The sequence below is a fragment of the Brachyhypopomus gauderio genome, chromosome 5, assembly GCF_052324685.1.
Source record: "Brachyhypopomus gauderio isolate BG-103 chromosome 5, BGAUD_0.2, whole genome shotgun sequence".
In the NCBI taxonomy this organism is placed as follows: domain Eukaryota; kingdom Metazoa; phylum Chordata; class Actinopteri; order Gymnotiformes; family Hypopomidae; genus Brachyhypopomus; species Brachyhypopomus gauderio.
In genome coordinates, this window is record NC_135215.1 from 32,134,871 (window position 1) to 32,157,448 (window position 22,578).

At 44.8% G+C, this 22,578-nt stretch overlaps 3 protein-coding genes across 5 annotated transcripts in view; 2 read left to right on the forward strand and 1 right to left on the reverse strand.

Annotated features, from left to right (window-relative positions):
* The window catches only part of tmem117 (transmembrane protein 117), a 34,948-nt gene extending 19,976 nt beyond the window's left edge, over positions 1–14,972 (reverse strand). Inside the window, exons 1-4 of one of the 3 annotated variants that reach the window (XM_077007161.1) lie at positions 14,637–14,972; positions 12,581–12,698; positions 11,205–11,513; positions 61–193 (exon numbers count right to left, since the gene is read on the reverse strand). In XM_077007161.1, coding sequence (XP_076863276.1) covers positions 61–193; positions 11,205–11,513; positions 12,581–12,611 — 473 coding nt within the window. In that variant the 5' untranslated portion in view covers positions 12,612–12,698; positions 14,637–14,972. Of the gene's footprint in view, positions 1–60; positions 194–11,204; positions 11,514–11,701; positions 12,046–12,580; positions 12,699–13,470; positions 14,209–14,636 lie in introns of those variants that run through there. The other 2 variants (XM_077007163.1, XM_077007160.1) reach the window with 2 other exon arrangements.
* Positions 3,890–5,622, forward strand: LOC143513733 (P2Y purinoceptor 1-like). Its single transcript, XM_077004468.1, has 2 exons — positions 3,890–3,926; positions 4,598–5,622. The coding sequence occupies exons 1-2, from the start codon at positions 3,890–3,892 to the stop codon at positions 5,620–5,622; spliced, it is 1,062 nt and encodes a 353-aa protein (XP_076860583.1).
* twf1a (twinfilin actin-binding protein 1a) lies at positions 14,235–22,161 on the forward strand. Its single transcript, XM_077007164.1, has 9 exons — positions 14,235–14,391; positions 15,331–15,408; positions 15,629–15,807; positions 16,618–16,713; positions 16,852–16,956; positions 17,596–17,721; positions 18,327–18,477; positions 19,135–19,256; positions 21,299–22,161. Exons 1-9 carry the CDS (start codon positions 14,367–14,369, stop codon positions 21,467–21,469), a joined length of 1,053 nt encoding a protein of 350 aa, XP_076863279.1. The 5' UTR covers positions 14,235–14,366; the 3' UTR covers positions 21,470–22,161.
* The last annotated feature ends 417 nt before the right edge of the window (positions 22,162–22,578 follow it).

The following is a 22,578-nucleotide window of genomic DNA, read 5'->3' on the forward strand; positions in this document are numbered from 1 at the left end:
TTAAAACTGAAGGAGCAAACAGAAACAAAATAAACATGAAACAAAAAGCTTTGGCCTTACCCCATGCCCCCAGTCATGAGAAGGAAGAGGTTGTAAATGTGAGAGAAGATGAAGAGGAAGAGGATGGTACTGAAGAACATCGTCATCCAGGAGCCATGGTCCTCACGGAACATCTTCAGTCGCAAGCAGCGTCCTAAAACACAGAGAGGAGTCCACCATAAACACTCCACAATGAACACACAGACATGAAGAAGGATCTACAGCTCAAACACGCTTCTTGACAGGGCAATATATTCCATGCACTCATTCAAAGCCTCCAACAGCACGTGTCACTGAAGGCCTTCCTCACTGCACGTCTCCCACTGTCAGAAAACAAGGACAACAGTGTTTCAGGCTGATGATTTCCATCGTGCAGATCAAACACATCACTATGATTCCTCCTTAATGACGATTCACCTTGCAGTAATGGGCTTTGGAGTGTATGAACCATTCACTGCTTCTGATCTAGGCCACCGCCTCATAATGTGTTTGTCAATCTGCTGGTTGTATTTCACGACGATTTCATACGCTCGCAGAGATTGTTCGGACACACATAACCTGTCAAGCTTTTTCTTGTCTCTTCCCTTGAGAATCAAATGAATGCAGAAAAAAAAATCAAATGACCGCAGGAAAAACTGTTCCTCGCTTTCTCTCTACGAGAGCGCGATTGATTCCGAATGCGACGCGTCTGCTTTGAATCCGTAATCACATCCTTGCAAGTCTCCTCTGACTTTCAGCAAAATCAAGGTATCAGTTTAAGCTGTACCCTTATGTAAGATCTTGCTCAAAGCTGAAGAAAGGTGTCTGAACGATTATTGTAATGAACGATAATTGAACACATGACTACAATTCTTATTATTAGAATCATTGAACTATTGCAAAAGGTTTTGCACTGCAGAACAAATATCTCTGCCCTCTATGCATACTAACACTCTGTGCATACTAACAGTTTTCCAACGTAGTTCTGTCCTGTCAACACAATTTTCATTCTCACAAAAATGCTTTTTAGATCATTTCTTTTAATATCCGTGTACTGTTTTTGCCTGAAGCCCAGATAGTGCCTTATTTACTTACTTACTTAGAAACCGGAGGAAGCAGAAAGAGATAGAATCAGAAGTGAAAGCTCCCATTACAGCGAATATAAACACACTCCAGACAGTTAAAGTGTTGTGATAGAATCAGGGAATAAATGCAGTAGGTGGCTGCACCACAGAGTGTTCAGCGCATCAGTGTATCACAATTCAGTTCTCCACAATAGTACTGATAGTGTCTCACACAGAGGAAAACAGTTATATTTTCCTGACAGAGTTATTATGACAGCATAAATCTCTATTCAAACTCTGGTTTTCGAAGCACAAACAGCACAGTGCATATTTACGCAAGCTTTACATGCATGTTGCATGGATTAGCTAAATGACACATGGAGTGTGAGCATCTTCTAGCATCTTCTAGCATCTACTTGCCATACGTTTATATATATCGCCAAATAGAAATGATAAATGTTTGAATCGACTTGTACAAACCTCATGCATTCTGGAAGACTTAAAATAAACGCTGACCTTTGCCCACATGTTTGCCCTTTACTGACCTCCCACCAACACTTGTAGCGTGTTTGTTCTAGCATGTTAACCTCCTAAATGTGTGTGCCTGCTCCAGAACGGCTATGGCCTCTTACACACACACACACACACACACACACACACGACTATCGGCCTGTCACTCTGACACCAGTAGCTCATTTATTTACTCAACACACCAAGGTCAAGCAGCCCAGATCATCCAGCTTGGCACTGGCCTACTTCAAATCCATCACAAAGCCATAATAGTTCCTTCAGCATTGACCAAATAGGGCAAATCACTCAGTAGGAGATGTGATCAGTGCCTGTCTGGACAATGTCTGCAACACCATTTGATCACAGTTATCTCAGAGCTACTTTTTGTTCAAACGTGCCATCCTGCCAACCCCTTGTGTAGCCAGTGTCTTCTCAGCAAAGTCTAATAGATATCAGCCCGGATACCCAGTGCACAAGCTGCCAAGGTCTGATGGCCCAGGCAGTTAATATCATCTTCAGTAATGAATGTGTCTGCAGTAGTGATATCATAGCAGATTAGTCAGACAATAACCTGCAGTTCAACATTCTCCAAGCACACGTCTCTCACCTGCCTGCTATTCCAGGAGATGAATTGAACTGCTGTGAATATGGCTAAAGCATTCAAGTTCCAGAAGGTCACCTGCAATGCCCTGTAGTGGCACATTAACATACCCTCCACTGTTAGAGCATTTCAGCAGAGACAGCTGTTCCCACACCAGGACAGAAATCTCAACCCGTCCCAAACCCATCCCACTCCAGTTCTACTCCAGTGCCCCGACAATCCACAGTCCAGTTCCAGTGGTGGCCTGATCTTCTCCACCTGGGTCCTGCACCTCTCCAGAAGGAGGAACGGGTGCTTTACCGCACTGTCACCACTGTCCAGATCTCCAAAGTCACCTCCACTAATTCTGCTCTGAACCAATGCAGAATCAGCGCCTATACCTTTACACATTTGTTCCAGTACAGACCCTTCTCTACATTGGAGTCTGATCATTTCTATAACAGGCTGTTCACGCAGCACCACGCTGCTATTATTACATCTACTGTCTGCCGTCGGTCTTATTACCCCCAGGACTCAAGTGTCTGCTCTCCGCTTGGCCCAGTTCTTCAACACTGCAGCTGCTGTGTGGCTGCATCCTAAACAGAACACACTGCAGAACTCTTCTTATTTCTACACGCATGCTTCTACCATCATATTACTATTCATCTACACCTGTGTGCCCGGCCCAACAGCAGGTTATTTCCAAGCTGTATTTCTAGTCATTAATTAATCATTTTAAGGAACACACAACATTTTTTTTGTACAAACAGCAATACACAGTATTGTTACCAATAACATTCATACCACCCCCCCCCCCAAAAAAACCAAAACAAAACAAATTAATATCTGAAACGTCTTGAGAGAAATTCTCAGAACAGTTTGGTTGATGGTCATGGTTACATAATTGGACTGATTTGCATGGATGAATTTAATTGCTTTGGTTGGTTGAAGTCTTGGCTCTGGTGGAGGTGAATGGTATGTTTCTGTACTGGTTTGATTGATGGTTTGTGTAAATGTGTGTGCATATGTGAAAGAGAGATATGAGGGGAGATAAGAGAGAAAGGAAAGCAAAAAGACAAAAGCCAGATAGGTGAATAGAGTGTGTGGTCTTTGTGTGTGTGTATGTGTGTGTACGTGGTGTGTGTGTGCGTGGTGTGTAGGTGTGTGCGTGGTGTGTATGTGTGTGCGCATGGTATGTGTGTGCGTGGTGTGTGTGTGTGTGTGTGTGTGTCTAACTGGTAAAAATACAGAAGACAGCTCCCTCTAGTGGATATAACCCCCAAGCTCTGACAACACAGTGATGCTGAACATCACTCTTTAAGTCTGCAAACTGAAACTTAAATATGTGCGCTTAGTCCTAGAGCTTCACAGGAGCTCAGTGTGGAGTAAAATACATAGGACCGAGCACCAGAAAAAAGTGGAATTAAAGTTCCTGGTGAAAAGTAAAACAGATTATATTGATGCAGGGAGAGGCAGAGAGGGGGGGTGAGGGTGAGGGAGAGAGAGAGAGAGAGAGAGAGAGAGAGGGAGAGAGGGAGGGAAAGAGAGAGAGATTTAAACACTCAGAAACACACCTGCACTCACGTATATCAGGCAAGCTTACACACACACACACACACACACACACACACGCACACACACACACACACACAGAGCTGATTGATGAGACGGATGGAATTGTAGACAAAGAAGGTGCCGAGAGCAGCAGCCCGTCAGCATGAACCCTCATCTCATCAATAACTCCTACAAGTATGGTAAGCCTTCAAGCTTTCGCCACACACTCTACACATGGAGAAAAACTATACAGCGAAATGTATACTGTATGAACATTATATTGAACTATATTACAACATTTAATCTCATTTACTCGCTCTGAAATCTACCACCAATATTTCTTCTGGGCGTGGATGTGTGCGCAGTTATTAATCTTACGATTTTCACTCCACTTCTGAATGCAGCACCCAGACCCAGACTAGACAACTGTTCTAATGCAGACGGGCTTCAGTAAGGAGGAAACTGCCCTTTGATTTTAGGAATGAATAATGTTTCACCCAAAGAAAATACAAAACCTATTTCTGTTTTCGGATTCACTACATACATGATAATTCCTCTCAGAAATGTGCTTAAAAAACACAAAAAGATTACATTTGGTTATAAGTAAACAAATGAAAAACAACTATTTACAGGAAGTAAGCATTGTCACAGTGGGGTGGACATTTAAATTGGAGATTAAAATAGTCAAATTTAGAAGAGAAAATAGAAAAATAGACGAAAATTGAAGAGTGGACATCTGAACAACTTACATGTGTGTGACAAAGCTTAAACAAAACTACTGGACATCCATAATACACAAATGTCGGTATTTGTCTTTATAATGTCAGTATTTGACCCCAAGTACCATTAAAACATGCTCTTCTCCCCACAGAGCAGTATGAGGACTGGCTCCTGGATGACATGAAGCACCCCACCGTGTTCTGTAGTCGATTCAGGGAAGATCAGTGGTACTGTTCCATCCTGGTGGTCTTCTTTGGATTTGGCCTACCAGTTGGGCTGCTGGGTAACATGGCGGCTATTCTCAACTACACCTGTTGTCTCCGCCCATGGAGCACCGGGACGGTGTTCCTGTTAAACCTGGCCCTGTGTGACCTCGCCTGGCTTCTTCTAATGCCTTTTTCGCTTTACTTCAGCATACATCACCTCCATTTCACTGGCTTCTGCCAGTTAAAGAAGGTCTTCTTTATTGTCAATGTCTATGGTAGCATCTTCTTCCTGGCTCTGGTAAGTTTTGACCGTTACACCGGCACGGTCCACCCAATCAGCTCGCTGCAGTGGTGGAACAGGAGGAGGGCCTTGCTCTGCTCGCTCTTCACCTGGCTCTTCCTCATGTTGGCATCCATCCCCGAATTCCTCGTGACCTTTGATCTCAGCCGCCTTGGCAACGCCACTATCTGCATGGACCAACTCCTCGGCCCGTTCCCGTACGTGATGGGCGTCTCCATCACACGGGCGCTCGTGGGGTTCTTCCTGCCGTTTGGAGTGATGGTCACCCTGTATGCCCGTATGGTCAGGGTGTTGTGGACCACGCCTTGGAGGGGAGGAGCCGGGCGGAGCAGGGGGCGGGGTCGGCTCCCCCGCCGATCTGCGAAGCCCCTAGTTCTCATCACGGCGGCTCTGCTGGTCTTCTTGGCGTCATACGCTCCCTACCACGTCATGATCCTCACGCTGGCGTTCATGCGGTTGGTCGGACGGATCACGGCCCGGAACACGAACACACTCTACACGGCCTATCAGTTCTTTGAGGCCATCTGCAGCGTGGGCAGCTGCCTGGACCCTGTGCTCTATATTCTGGCCAGCGAGCGCTTCCACCGGAGCTGGAGGAGGCTGAGGGGAGGAGCGGTGCGTCTCTGCAGCAGGGCTGGCAGGAGGGTGGGGGCTCAAGAGCCTACATGATGCCTACTGAACGCCAGCAACCGCCTTTAGTTCCACACAGCCTCATTGAACTGGGGCGATATTAGTGCCTTGCGACCTGGGACTTGCGCTCAGACGGCACCATTAACGCGTAACAGGCCAGATGCTGTGGAAGAGCTGTAGCACGGAGTTTAAACTCAACCGCTGCCCTTTTGAGCATGCAAAAAGCGCTAATGGAAAGCCCAGTCGATACAGGAAGTGTTTAATCTGTACTGGTCTGAGGAGGCAGCCCCAGTGAGACCGCCTCTGCGTGTACAGCGAGATTAAAAATGACATACAGACTGTCTACTTCCTCTTGAGGTTTTCTGGCTCTGTAGGGTAAATCTAGGCGGACTGAAGCCCAGTTCTAACTACTTCTGCTCTGCTCTCTGGGGACTCGGCCGGAGAGGATCCATTTATCAAGTTCTGGAAGGGACTCGAAGCTGGAGGCAAAGATCTAGCACACTCCAGCTGACCTTTGGGACCTGGTTGTCATAGAAACCCCAGTCGCATAAATTAATCAGAGACCCACAGGATATTTGTTTTTAATGCATTACCAGCATGTGTTATATGTCATTTACAGCAATAAAAAAAAATTCTGAACCATTTATGACATACACATTAATGACAGCTTGAACCCACATAACCATTCATCTTAACACGAATACACAATTTCCTGAAAGATTACATTTGTTAGCATTTTGTTCTGGATCCTGGAAGCACCTTTTCAGTCCACAAGTCCAACAAGGCAGGATAAAAATGATTTGTTAAACACCTCAGAATATTTAATTAACTCTGATTGTTTGGTGAAGTGAACCTGGAACAAAGAAGTCACTGCACGTGATGTCCAGCACTAGCTCCTGGTGGAGAGGAACCGTATGCCGTGTGAGCTCATAGCTCATGAAATGAGCAAATCCACTAATCAGTTACAGATATGATCAGCGCTAGTCTACCAGACCAGCGTGTGGTGCTGAGAACCCAGCAGGTGTTCACAAACATCTCCCTGCAGCTGAGTGGTGTGGGCTGCTGTGATATCTCCTGCCTGTTCAAACAGAGCAAGCCCCTGCTTCACAACGCCAACCCATGACAGCGTGGCAGGCTGGAGCTTTGTATCGACGCCCACATCACGAAGGAAAGTTGTGACATTTGGCAGCAAAACTTTAAAAGTTAAATATATATTCACATATATATTTACAAATATTTTCTCCAAATACTCCTATCCAGGTCAAACAGCAATAACGTCACAAACTACAAGACAAAAATCACACTTATCTTCAGATCAGCAATCAGGTCAGGCTGCATTACATGAGCTGTAACAATGAACTGCTAACATGGGTATATGCACTGCCACCTAGTGGCCATCTGATGTAATGACATATAGTACTGAAATAACCTGTTCAATATTACACAAGTGTAAATAAAAATGAGGTTTTAGACACAAGGACAGTGAAGGAGCGTGAAAACACTTTCCACAGTTTTCGGGTGATAAAAGATTAGACACTGTTATATAAGCAGCACCCTAGCAGACTCGGTTGAAGAGACTTTTCAATTTTGTAAACAAAAGTAGACATGTGAAGTGTGTCGTTCCTGGACGCTTAATGTCAAATGCATTTAAGGTGAAGGGCTATGCAGATTCGTTTAAGTAGCATTAACAGACTTCCACTGCAGTCACTCATTGTAAATCCTCTCATTTCTAAAGCACGTGTTAAGACATTAACAATTATTAGTATTAACAAATGATGACAAGTTAGAATGAAACCGACATGTTAGAATGGTACCGACATACCGGTACTCACATAAGTAAGAATGGTACCAACAGAAGCTAGAACAGTACTGCCAGATGCTTGTGTGTGTGTGTGTGTGTGTGTGTGTGTGTGTGTGTGTCTATTGTTAATGCTGAAGTCAAAAAGCAAGCAAAAACAAGAGAGGCACTTCACAAATCTACTGGTGCTGACTGAACTGTAGCCACTCTAATGGCTACATATCTGTCCAGGCCAGAGGGTACTCGGGTTGTCCACTGCCATAAGTTCCCAGTAAGCATATTTTTAGCACTGCTGGGAACATTTATGAATACTAGTGCTTTCTCACTGGACAAAATGTAGAGAAGCTAGGCTTACATTACCACGTACCACTTTTAGACTGGGACATTTGGTCAGCCAAGTTCTTTATGCTCAGATACACACTGAGTGTAATATGAATCCACTCAGAAGGGTTGCCCATGTTTCTGTCCATTACAGGTTCTTTAGGACAGTCCCAGAGCTCTTCGGGGATTCATTCAGGTATATGCAGTCCACCCTGAGCTTCTGAGGACAGCATGGTTTCAGAGTCGTCTATTCTCTTCAGTAATACGTTGTCTATTCTCTTCAGGTGGTGATAAAGGTTGGTGTGACCTTCTGAGCTTGCTCATCCAGGCAGGCTTTGGCACTCTCTCAGAGTCCGTCAATCCGTTTTTATAACAAGGACCAACGACGCATCCAAGGGCAAACTTCTTCTTCTCCGTCATTGTGGAAAATCTCCACAAGGCTACCAAGCATCGTCTTCCGTCACTGTTTGGATATGAAGTTGCATCAGCGCACCCGGTGACATCAAGATCGATCTGCTCAAACGGGCTCAACTGAATCAACAAAATTTTAAATGATGTCCACACACAACAGAGTTTGTGTTAATTCTCTTCTAGAATTTTCCACATTGTGTACAGGTTGGCATGACCTCTTGTGACCGCCCGGGTGATTGAGTGCTGGAGGAAGCCAAGCGCCTGCTGTGAAGCTACAGTGCACACTGCTGGGCAACCACTGAATGGTGAAGATGCATAAACCATTTTTCAAGACCGGCAGCTTGTCCTGAACTACTCGCTGATTTAGTTCCATCATGAAGTACCAGCTGCAGAAGTGGCACAAAGCACTTAGATCTGTCATATCAACCAGCTGAACCGAATCAGAACCAGCTCAGATCTGGCATATGAACCAGCTGAACTGAATCAGAACCAGCTCAGAACTGGCATATAAACCAGCCGAACCGAATCAGAACCAGCTCAGATCTGGCATATGAACCAGCCGAACCGAATCAGAACCAGCTCAGATCTGGCATATGAACCAGCCGAACCGAATCAGAACCAGCTCAGATCTGGTACATCAACCAGCTGAACCGAATCAGAACCTGCTCAGATCTGGCATATCAACCAGCCGAACCGAATCATATTAATAGTATATTCAGGGCTTCTACTAGTGCCTGCTCATGAGTTTCTTATGGCTGCATCAGCTGTGGGTTCTCTCTCGAACCCAAAAGGCTGTGATCAGACAGGTGGTAAAATACTTGATGATGTAGCACTATTTGAAACAGCCAGCCCCCACAGGGATCTCTTTAGGGACAAGATTAACACCCGCTTGGCTTTAGAGTGAAAATGAGACGTTATTAATCTTATTAAGAGACATGTCAGTACTGAGCCCTAGTTAAACCACAATACTGAATGCAAGACAAAATATTACACACTTAATATGGTAATATGTCAAGAGGTCAAATGTGTGTCTTATATTTTGTTGTTGATCTTTTTGTATTGGTTTGACTAGGTTTTGCCCCTTGAAGGAACTGAATCTCAATTCACATTCCAGTAAACCAGCTTTCTGCATCAAAGCACTAAAACGAACAGACTCATTGTTACAGATCTCACAGTGGGATGCTCCGTGAACAACAGAATGCTGGGACTGTTTCACATCCCCCATCAGTATTCAGGATGGCACACACTGTTCTGATCAGAAAGGGCACTGTACCCTCCCACTGAATTTCAACAGGACACAGAGGCTCACTTTGAAGTGACCTGCCTTATTAGGCAACACAGACTTGGCCTAACATCAGGGGTATTTTCTTCATTTCTTCCTCGCTGATTATGTGATCAGAAACACTAGTTTCAGCGCACACTTACTGGAGGCTGTTGCTACCATGCTTTTATCCAACTCTTAACCTGGGAGTGATTTGAATAAACATACACAGAGTGAATGCTGTCATATGTAAGAGATCAAACTTATTGCTCACCCGGCCGAGTATCAAACTGGTACGATAACTGGTACGCATGTTCACAGAGCTTCCACAACCCAAGCTGGGAAGTTTATGCACTGTGAATACCGTACTGAGTTCTTTAACTAGCAAACAAAAGAGTTCAAGTTTCCAACACACTAGTAAAACATCACTAACGTCTTCCTCCATTTTCCAGACCAGTAAGACCACAAGCTCCTCGCTGAGCTCCTCCTCAGATAACAAACAAAACTTTTTTTTTTTTTGCCTTTCTCGGGATGTATTCCAGAAAACACTATGCTATTTACTTGAGGTGATTATGGCAGACGATGGACACCTGGGGAGAGAGAGGAGAAAGGCTGCGGGGGTCTACGTGGGTTCAGTGTGTGTGTGTTTCAGCATGGCTGCTTAGGTGCATGGGCCTTCTAGATGCATTATAGATGATGTTCCTCTGCTACCGTAGGCAGGAGATCCTGCCCAGGCCCCTCTCACCACTTCAGCATTATGCATCTTTGCTAGCAAAACAACCAAACGCGAATGTCCCTTTGTCCCTTCCCACTATGTCTCTTTAGCTTACCGTGACATCCCCCCCATCACTTATCACACACACATACACCCACACACCCACCCACCATCTGGTACAGCAGATTTCTATGTTAAAGATGCTTGGCTAAACATGGCTGTTCCCTCTTCCGCTCTCCTGATAAGTAATGATGGGATGGACAGTTTCTTTTTTCCAGAACTCAGTTGTAGTCTGAGTGCTAACATATGGTCCCCAGTGGCATTCCAGCCTCACCGATGCACCTGACTCCGACACCAACAGCTTGGCAATTAGCTAATCATGATGAGTGGCACAGTGGGTTCTGAGGCCCCCTAGAGGACACGGATGCTCCAACAGGTAGCGGGAGAGCTCCTCCTTTGTATTCTGACAACATCCCAAAAATAACCAAAAGATTTCCATGTCTTACCTATTACTCATGAAGTAAACTAACACGGATATGCTAGTCTCTCTCTCTCTCTCTCTCTCTCTCTCTCTCTCTCTCTCTCTCTCTCTCTCTCTCTCTCTCTCTCTCTCTCTCTCTCTCTCTCTCTCTCTCTCTCAGTGTTGTGACATGGCTGTAACTATTTCAGGCATAAAGAGCAGGTCATGTCAGCGTCCAATCCTATTAAACTGTTATGACGGAGTGAAAAGACCTCTCACGGGCCCCTGATTCATTATAGCCTGCAAATGACTGGATTAGTCATTGCATTTATATGGGTGTGGAGAGGTAATAATAACTCTGAAGCATTAGGGGCTATAGTGCATGGGGTGCGAGTTGTTGTTTGGGTTTTTGCATTGGTGTATTTGTACAGACTGTGCAGGCAAGCAATAGCATGTAAAGGCATGGAGGTTGCTTCTTGTTACAGAGATATATTTAAGGCCATTTCAGTGTTTGTTCTGCATTTGTGTGGATGGAAATAACTGCTTGACCCAAACACACTATTCATTGCTCCCCGCCAAAAAAAAACAAAACAACAACATGAACAAGAACAACTACACACCACAGCAGCACTATTATACAGTAAAACGTACATACCAAACAGCCTTCTGTGGAAGAAAAACTTCCCAGCAAGGAGGCCCGTGAAGATCGCTAGAATCCACATTAGCACCTTCGTGACGTTCCATCCTCCACCTGGGTACTTGTTTACTATGAAGGAGAAGCAGTTTCCCACCACGATGACATTGGCCTCCGTCTGGCTGTGGGACACGGGGTCCTCGGCAAAAATGAGGAAGTTGAAGAAGGTGACCAGGTACGCCACCACGAGACGGGACCACGGGTGCTGGAAGTAATAACGGAAGCGGGAATCAATTTTCATTCTGCAGAACCTTGTCATCCAATGGCCCCCTGACAGAGAGAGAGAGAGAGAGAGAGAGAGAAACAAGTTTTTCACATCTCTTTAAGAATCCCATTTATAAGAGACAGTATTGGATTACCCAGATTGCATAATAATCATTTACAATTGTATGGAAATTCATGTCATATGAGTGCGTCTAGATCAAGCCTTAAAATTTTGGATTATTATCCTGACCAACCTTTAGAGCTGAAGAAATCATTTGCCTGGAGTGATGTGAATACTTCTCCAATTAGATTCAACTCAAAACAGATTAAATTAAAACAGCTCAAATCACTGTAGGCAAACAATTGCCCTGCAATATTGCTTAACTCTTCAGTCTTTTTCAGAGTAGTATCAGCATGCCCACTTGCATTTACAAAATTCCCCAAGTTCACAAAAGTCAGAACACTCCACTGCAGATCGAGCCAGGCCACGGTTACGAGGACGACCACTATGTTCATTTACTAACGTCCTTACATTTTTAAAGAACTATGTTATAAATAAATGTAAGGTCACGACGCTGCTCGACACTGCCAGGAGGTCTACAACGTCTCGGCTGGACCCGCAAGCATGCTTAAATGCGCAATGGGTGCCCGAGAAACCACCACCATGCCAAACAAACCCTCTGCTTCCCAACTTCCCAAAATACAGCGCATGAGTGATGGTACGAAGCTCGTACTAGCACCGCGGCTGGGAATGCTCCGTCCTGTCGGAGCGGTTTCTCTGCATGTGCGTGATGCACACAAAGGTGTTTACTAGAACAGCTAAACATGACCATCTCGCATTCTCCTAAGATCAACTCAAGCATATATCTCACCCACGGAAATACAAAGCAACATGCATCTAAGTAGTCCGACTGGCTACTTGAACTTGGGGCTTAATAAATAAATGCTCAATTTTCGTAGGACACCCTTATGATCAATTCCATCTCTACGACTAGTTAGAGCACAAAGACAGACAGACACGTTCTATTGGGGAAGTCTGGAAAAGCAACCATCCTTTTCGTTTCAGTGACTCATTTATGTTTAGTCATTCCAGCATTTTCCCGCACATAAACAAGAATGGGTGATGTTCTTACGAAGGCAGCCACACGGCATCCTCCAGCTCATCACAGCAGCGGCTGCCAAATCCCAAGTGATGCTTCGCTTATCCGCCTCCAATCACCATATCGCCACAGTCGCCAACGAAGAGTCCGGCTGAAACAACAGATTTTACAACCCAAAAAGATAATATTAGGTTGCGCGACGAGAAACCAGCAACGCGAAGTCTGTCTTTATTGAAAAACGATAGAGCAGCGCGCGCGTGGAGGAGGCACCTAAACCCGCCCCACGCCTCCCAGTCCCTAAACCACCGCCCCTCCCAGTCCCTAAACCACCGCCCCCTCCCAGTCCCTAAACCACCGCCCCCTCCCAGTCTCTAAACCACCGCCCCCTCTCACCCAGTCTCTAAACCACCGCCCCCTCTCACCCAGTCTCTAAACCACCGCCCCCTCTCACCCAGTCTCTAAACCACCGCCCCCTCTCACCCAGTCTCTAAACCACCGCCCCCTCTCACCCAGTCTCTAAACCACCGCCCCCTCTCACCCAGTCTCTAAACCACCGCCCCCTCTCACCCAGTCCCTAAACCACCGCCCCCTCCCACCCAGTCTCTAAACCACCGCCCCACGCCTCCCAGTCTGTAAACCACCGTCCCCTCTCACCCAGTCTCTAAACCACCGTCCCCTCTCACCCAGTCTCTAAACCACCGCCCCTCCCAGTCTCTAAACCACCGTCCCCTCTCACCCAGTCCCTAAACCACCGCCCCCTCCCAGTCTCTAAACCACCGCCCCACGCCTCCCAGTCTCTAAACCACCGCCCCCTCCCAGTCTCTAAACCACCGCCCCACGCCTCCCAGTCTCTAAACCACCGCCCCCTCCCAGTACACGCGCACACACACCACAAGTCCACCTGCTTCACGCTGCTTACTTACACAATTTTATACGGACGTTCGCACGCAAACGAGCCTCACGGAGCCCTAAATCATGGCGTTAGTGAGGGGGGGGGACGATGCATCAGTAACGGGACCTGTTGTTGCCCACTGCTAACCCCCCCATGGCATTATTAGGTGTGTGGGTGCGGGGTGGCGAGGCTCCGCTTGCCCTGCACGCTGGAGAGACGCGCTCGAGCGCAGTCGCAGCTGCGCGCGGTGTCGCACGCGCCAGGACGGCCGTGAAAACGTAGTGCGCGCGCACACGGAGTCGCCGACGGCAGCTTCTCCGCCTTGTTTAACCCCGGTCAGATTGAAACGGCTAAACTAACCTGGAGGAACATCACCCCCAGATGGGTTTATTAGTGCTAAAAGTAAACGCTTGGGGCAAATCAGTTTGTAGCCGCGTTCATGCAAGGAAATGAACGAAATCACGGCAAAACTCTCTACAGGAATAGAGTTACGCGTTAATTTAGCCTGCAGATTCGGTGTAACGGAGTAAAAAAGATTAAAGTAAAGCGAAGTGGAATTGGGCTAAAGTTCTACATTCAGGAAGATTCTACATTAATCCAAATTAATTTCAATTCCTGAAACCCCCGAATAGGCTGCATGCAAGTCTGGATTTAAATCCCCGATCGTCCTTTACATTAAAAAAAATCCTCAGTTGCGGTCCCGGTGCTACTTTAATAAACCAGGAGCCCCGACCCTAAAAACGCAGGTCTGACAAAACGTGCGACGACGTCACGCGCGCGCACTCGCCTCGAGGGCGCGCGGGTGACGTCACTCGCCGGGGTGACGTCACAGACCGGGCCCGGTCACGTTGTTACGGTCCCATTTCCTTCTTCCTGGGTCTTCCGCCTTCTGGTTTGTGCCCGCTGTGACCAAAATAAAAGGGGAAAATGTCCCATCAGACGGGAATTCAAGGTAAACGTAATTTTTATGTTCAGTATCGGTCGGTAGTCGCTGAACACACACGCACAGCTGCAGTGTGTGTGCGTACTGGCTCGGTAGTGCACACCAGGGTCGGACCACGGAGGCTCCCCGCCTCACCAAACTGGTTCCGTATTAACGACGGCGCACTGGTTTGTTCCGAGTGTGCAGTCTCGGGGAGGGTAAGGTCGGCGTGTTGGTATATGTTCGCTTTAAGGTGTTGACATGGTCGGGTTTACCTCGGTGCGGTCCGTGTGCCTCGCCTCGGTTCTGCCCCAAATCTTCAGTTCCTGTGTTGCAGCTGCAGTGATGTTAAAGCGCCAACGCCTTCGCTCGCAGCTCGCCCCACAAAACAGCCCCAATACCCGCATCGCTGAACTGGTGAAACTGGTGAAACACACACGATGAAAGGCCACGGGTTAAGGAGCTTTGGTCAGGTCTCCTTATGAGACGGTGAACTAAAGTTATTCATCATGTCAATGACAAAGTCCTATCGACCTGTTTATTTATTTTTTTTACCCTGATAAAAGCAACTTGTCTTTTCAAGACAGGTAATTCGACTGCGTTCGTTTAATTATCATTTAATGTACTACCTCTATGCTTCTTAAGCCATATATTAATTTCATCTTTTAGCGTTTAATTAATTCATTCAGTGGTTGTGTCCTGCTCGTCGTGGTTTATGTGCAACGTTGTCAAACTGGCATGTATGTTGTATGCAGAAAATAATGCCCTGGGAGGGGTTAATCTGGGAGGGGTTAATCTGGGAGGGGTTAATCTGGGAGGGGTTAATCTGAATGTTATTCTGCTGCAGCCTTCATTCCAGATGTGGAATTCACCAGTCAGACGCCATAACAAAACCTGTCAGTCATACACCGAGACATGTTAAGTTGGTGATCTTTTCTCATAAAGTCTTGTACCTTCTTATCTTTTAAGCTTCTAGAGAGGTGAAAGACGTCTTTGCCAGTGCCAGGAATGGAGATTTTAGAGTTCTGAAGATTGTGATTGAAGATGGTAAGGAAACGTCAGGGGCCCTTTTTGTCCTGTACTGGGACCATTTACAGGGTAAAACTCGTATAGCAAGGCGCTATGGTACCAAAACGTACTGGTCAGCTAATTGCCCAGTGCTCAAGCAACAAACCTACACAAGTACTGCATAATTGGTCCAACTTAAAAATTTAGTGAAATAACCACACATCAAGATTTTACTTTTCCTCATGTTTGTACTTTGTAGAAGAGCTAGCACTGGGTGACACCAAGCAGGCATCTCGGAACTGGGAGGAAGACTACAATTCCCTTGTCCTACCTCTCCTGGAGAACAACTTGCCATGCTATATTTTATACAGGCTGGACTCCACCAACAGTATGGGACATGAGTGGGTGTTGATTGCTTGGTCACCAGACCACTCTCCTGTAAGTATGTTTTCCATTTTGTGTTAATTTGGCATTAAAAGATGAAGGCTGTTATCTACGTTTCTTTCATGAAGGGAGGATGAGAATCCCCAAACATGAGTAATGACTGGCTCAGCAGGAGAAACTGTTGCCTGAAGCACAGTGCTTTAGCCAATCGTAGTGCAGGGAGATAAAGCTTAACATTTGTAGTCAGGATATGATCATGGCAGGTTTAGACTTGCCACTACACTTCTGGGTGTGAACAAGGCAGTACAAAGCAGTTTTCTCAAAGCAGTTTTGCTGTTTCTCTTGTACTGCTGTGTCTCGTGAGGAGTAGTGTTTTGGAACTCCATCGATTTCAAGTAAAGTCTAGGCTACCATACAACATTTAATCTGTAATAAGAACAAAGGTTCTCAGAAGTGGTCATGTTCTAGGTCTTCTCTAAGGTGATTGTGTTCTAGGTCTTTTCTCCGCAGTGATCGTGTTCTAGATCGTCTGCCCACAAGTGCTTCAGTTCCAGTTCTCTTTTCTCAGCCTGATATCTTGAAGGAAGAGCTGTTTTACTTGACTAAATAACCATTATTTAATTGATCCGCAGAGACCTGCATAGAGAAAACCTAGAACACAATCACTGCAGAGAAAAGCATGACCACTATTGCATTTTTATTTTCAAGAACGAGTCAGAAAGTTTGTTGAAGATTTAGGACAGCTGTCATTCTGATTTCACTCGATGCTGTGGTTGTGTGATTAACTGAACTCTCAGTGTGTGTAAAGCACTTCATTAGGGTTTGCGTTTTCTTTCATGTTGATCTTTGTGTGACTCTCAATAGGTGCGCCACAAAATGTTGTACGCTGCTACCAGGGCGACTCTCAAGAAGGAGTTTGGGGGTGGCCATATTAAAGATGAAATGTTTGGCACTGTAAAGGTATATAAATGATATTGGAAAAATAATTATTTTGTTTATAGTTTAACAGTGGACATTTTCTTGTGACATAAAGCAAGGCGTTTAGGTCCAGCTGCCCAGTGAGATGGGCTAAATGGCCTCCCTCGTGTTCTATTTTAGGATGATGTTTCTTTGAGTGGCTACAAGAGATACATCACCTCCCAGGGTGCACCTCTCCCTCTCACTGCAGCTGAAGAGCAGCTCCGACAGATCAAACTGAGCGAGGTACAGCCCTCACTAAACCCCTCAGTTCATCTTATTTAAATGGATTTTTTTTCTCCCAGGCACCCGGTGCATTTAACGTGCAAATTATTATTTGCCGTAAATACAGATTGTTTAGTGTTTTGAAGGGGAATAGTCTTAATCCATACCAAATAAGGAAATGCACTGAAATTGCTAGGTTGTGTCTCTTCCTCAAAGTTACCCAATCAGAGAAGTGGGCTTGCCTCGTCCGGCCAGCTGCTGTCTAGAGTATAATGCTCCGTTATTTTGAAAGACATTCAAAGATTATAGTTCATATGTATATGATGTAGCTTATTGTTATCAGGCAAGGATTCAAAAATATATTTTGTTGGAAATATTTTGAATTCTAAAATTTTCATGACCAAAAAAAAACTAGTCTAAATCTGTTGAAGAAGTGTGTATTCAAATTTGGATTCAAACTGAATTAGCAAGTTGATTCTACTTAGAACATCATAACTGCTTTCAAGCAAATCCTCAACAATGGTTGCTTGTGTTTGTTCAGTGTTACTCATTAGTGAATACTTGAGGGTTATTACTGACTAGATTTTTCTTGTTTCACAATCCTGCTTCATTCATGCCTAGTGAATTAGCTGTGCTGAAACTGGTTACCTGTGTACGCAGGTGCAGACTGACATTAGCGTGGATACCAAGCAGCAGACCCTGCAGGGTGTAGCGTTCCCTCTGCATGGAGATGCATTGGAGGCACTGCAGAAGTTTATGGATGGAAAACACAACTACGTGCAGCTGGTAAGGATACTGCGCCTACACTTCCCATAATTCAGTACCAAATGTGAGTGGATTGTTAGAGGAAGTTCACAGAAGCATTGCTGTGCAAATGCTATGACTCTGAAACGACCACAAAGCAGACAGTAAATGATTAATTCCTCTTAGGCAGTAAATATTGTACTTCAAGCTTCTCAGAAGAGTAAGATTCTTTGTCCTGAATCAGCACATTTTTTATATTGGGGTGGATAAAATGATTGTTTTATGAAAGAGGCAAATGTATGGGATGATTTAAGCTGAAATGCTATGGATTTTATTTCCTGCCTTATCACACCTGAGTTAACTGGTCAAGAGTTCAGAGAGGAGTGAACACAGGCCCCTCAGTCTGGGATTATTGATCATAGCTGAGTCAGACTCTGCACCAAAATAATACCCTTAAGACAGCATTGCTTTCCTAGAGGAAGTCTGGAAGAGGAAGTGAATATCAGGTTCCTGATGGATAGAACCCCCGTCATTTGTATTCAAAGACGTTTCCAGGGAAAAAACAGTTATTCAGTCTTGAATCTCTAAATGGGTGTTTAGAGAATTCAGTCGGTGTTAAAACATGCTTCTGTATTGTTCATGAACAGAAAATTGATTTTGCAAAGGAGCGCATCATGTTGTCAAACACTGAGCCGACAGAACTGAGAGATTTGCCCAAGAGGATTCCTAAAGACGCCGCACGTTACCACTTCTTCCTCTATAAGCATTCGCATGAGGGAGACCACCTGGAATCTATAGGTAAACATCACTGTCCATGTTATTGTTCATGTGTGCTAATAAATATATGGTTGTGTGCCTTCTGGCTAAAACCTTCAGCATTTTTACTTTTTACTTACACTGCCCAATTCACAAACATTTGAGCATGCCTAAGTCGATGGGCATATAAGTCAACAGAAAGGTATTTCTTTAATGAAAATGCAGTTACTGACTTATGCGCTGTTTCCCTAGTTAAGCTAATATTAAACACTCATATTTTATGAATGAAGATTGTTAGGCAATTTGGCAATTATAAGTGAATGAGAAAGTGAGGGAGAGACAGCAGGGTGTTGCTGAGTGACTGAGGGATTTTATTTGGGTTTCAGAAAGAGGAGTAAGGAGTGCAGTCAGGTTTGGGAAGTGAAGGATAGTGCAGATGGGTGAGCTGCCAGATGGGTTTGGTGACACCAAGCTGACGCTACCTTAAGTCTGCAGACGACAGGGCACAGTGGCCGGCGTTTGATCACCCGTCCAAAGTCATTTTCATTCACTTTTACAATGCTGTACATGATGACTCTACACTGGTGTTACAAAAACATGGGTTTTTACGCAGTTTCTTCACACATGGCTAAAAAACCCCTTTATGGCACATTTTTCTTATAGTGTGTTTTTCTAACCTGACCTGTTTGCCTGCTGTAGTGTTTATCTACTCGATGCCTGGATACAGCTGCAGTATTAAAGAGAGAATGCTCTACTCCAGCTGTAAGAATCCTCTCCTCGACATGCTGGAAAACAAAATGCAGATGGAGATAGAGAAAAAGGTAGGAGCTTGGAGAATAATCATATATTACTGGTGTAGAGAAAGTGATCGCTTGCAGATAACGGATTCTTCATCTTTTTTATTTATAGTTACCAAACTGAACATTGGTATGAACTGGTTTATTAATATAAACAAAACAAGAATGTTTAGAGGTTAAAGGTTTTTTTCAATGTTGAACACAATACCATTGAAGGACTATGGATTATTTGTGATAATGGTCATTTGTGTGTTTGTAAACTGTAATTGATAGTTTATTTGTAATACACAGGAAGAGATACATTCACCGGCCACTTTATTAGGTACACCTGTCCAACTGCTCATTAATGCAAATGTTGAATCAGCCAATCACATGGCAGCAACTCATGTTGCATGTAGGCATGTAGACATGGCCTATCTGCTGCAATTCAAACCGAGCATCAGAATGGGGAAGAAATGTGATTTAAGTGACTTTGAACGTGGCATGGTTGTTGGTGTCAGACAGGTTGGTCTGAGTATTTCAGAAACTGCTGATCACGCAAAACCATCTCTAGGGTTTGCAGAAAATGGTCAGCAGAGGCGGTCTTTGCATAGAGGCGTGGCTAGGCGACTGCCTTGGGCCCCTCCCACTGCATCCCACTGTATGGGCCCCCTGATTAGCTGACTTATTTCTCGCATATTAATATTGATGGGCCCCATAGCAAAATTTGCCTTGAGCCCCCAAATTTCTAAGTCCGCCATTGATGGTCAGAAAAAGAGAAAATATCCAGTGAGCGGCGGTTCTGGCAGAAGAGCATCTCTGAACGCACAACACGTCGAACCTTGAGATGGATGGGCTACAGCAGCAGAAGACCACAATGGGTGCCACTCCTGTCAGCTAAGAACAGGAAACTGAGGCTGCAATTCACACAGGCTCACCAAAATTGGACAATTGAAGATAAAAACTTTGCCTGGTCTGTCTGATGAGTCTCGATTTCTGCTGCGACATTTGGATGGTAGGGTCAGAATTTGGCATCAACAACATGAAAGCATGGATCCATCCTGCCTTGTATCAACAGTTCAGGCTGGTGGTGGTGGTGCAGTGGTGTGTGGGATATTTTCCTGGCACATTTTGGGCCCATTAGTACCAATTGAGCATCGTGTCAACGACACAGCCTACCTGAGTATTGTTGCTGACCATGTCCATCCCTTTATGACCACAGTGTACCCATCTTCTGATGACTACTTTCAGCAGGATAACGCCAAGTCATAAAGCGCAAATCATCTCTCAGACTGGTTTCTTGAACACGACAATGAGTTCACTGCACTCGAATGGCCTCCACAGTAACCAGATCTCAGTCCAATAGAGCATCTTTGGGATGTGGTGGAACGGGAGATTCACATCATGGATGTGCAGCCGACAAATCTGCAGCAACTGTGTGATGTTATCATGTCAATATGGACCAGAATCTCTGAGGAATGTTTCCAGTACCTTGTTGAATCTACGCCATGAAGGATTAAGGCAGTTCTGAATACAAAAGGAGGTCCAACCCCGTACTAGCAAGGTGTACCTAATAAAGTGGCCAGTGAGTGTATATGAATACGTGATATGTAGTCGGTACCCAAACATTACATCAATTCAGCCTTAAATAACTTAAACATAATTTTAGCCCTTGTATTTAAACACAGTATTAGGACTCTACTATGCACCGGAAATGCTTCTGCAATATATTATATACCACAGAGAGTAGTTAATGTCTTCTCTATTCTGACCACCTAATATTACCATGTAAAAAAGAAGTGCACAGGAATTAAATCCCCCAACTCTAATACCAATAAAAGTATTTTGTAATGATTCCTTCCTCCCTATGCTGTGCTTTCAGCGAAACACCTTGAAAGTCCCTATTGCCCCATTTTCACTCCTCTTTTATTCTTCCTCATTTTTAACCTGCCATTAGATAATCTCTCCCCCTCTTTCTCTCTCTCTCTCTCTCTCTCTCTCTCTCTCTCTCTCTCTCTCTCTCTCTCTCTCTCTCTCTCTCTCTCTCTCTCTCTCTCTCTCTCTCTCTCTCTCTCTCCCTCTCCCAGCTTGAGATTGATAATGGCGATGAATTGACCTCTGACTTCCTGTACACTGAGGTCCACCCCAAGCAGCACGCGCACCGGCAGGCCTTCGCTAAGCCCAAAGGGCCCGCTGGGAGGAGAGGCGATCGGAGGATCACCCGGCAGCCCGGTGACGGGGAGGAGGCAGACGATTAGAGCCCACATGAACCAACGCCCTTTTCCTTTGTGCTCCAGTGGAACATTCCAAGCAATGTTCACATAAAGCTATCTCCCTTTATCAAATATACCCCCCCATAGGCACATACACAAGACGACAGCCTCAAGATGAGCTATGCATACATTAGAACACAATCCCATGGTAGCTTGACTACTGTAGCCTGGGTGAAGAAGAGTTTCATGCATGGCTATGATCAGGCCAGTAATCAAACCTCAGTCCAAGTGAGGATTTATAAAACGTACGTGGTGTAGGTGTATAAAATAACACGTTCAAATCGAGCATAAAAATTTGCGGTCACCAGCATGGACGTTAGTGTCCATGGTAATGTAGTACATATTAGTTTGCCATTTGCACAGTTGGATTATGATTTGACAGTAGCTCATGAAAAATATGAATATGCATGGTGGAAAGGTCAGCAAGTGCTGTATGAATTGTAATGTTATGGTTACTGTTTAGCTTAAATGTACAAGCTCTTAAATGTGAACACAAACGAAAGGACCACCCATTCCTTTGTTTGCATTCCAACTTTGTAATATTTCTGTATTTTCACGAGGCCTACGTTATGTCTTTTTTCACAACACAAACAGCTATAAGTTTGCACTTATAGGCTGTGTTTAATATAACATCCAACATTGTTTTTATAACTAAATAAAAGTCCCATTTTTGATACGACTGACTGTCACATTCTCGTGTGCCCATTTGCCAAGAAAAATCTTTTCCTATGCAAGTGATGTACATATTGACACAACTGATAGTTCTCTGTTCAAAGATGTTCATCTTGTCATGATGGTACATACTGTCTTCAGCAAAGTCCTGGGTTACATTGGAAGTTTCCAGGGTTGGGGTTAATTTCAAGTGATTAACATTAATCAACTCTGATTAAAAGAAATTAACATTCATTGCACCAGATGGATAAAACAACATCATAATGAGACACCTCACTTTGGGTGGCTCAGGATTAAAGAGAAAAATGTGCTTCAAAAATCTTCTGGGCATTTATATTTGAGCATTAGTTAAGTTCCAAGGAACAAATGGCCTTAACCCCAACCCTGCTGTCCAGTGTCCCGTCTCTGCTCCACACTGAAGA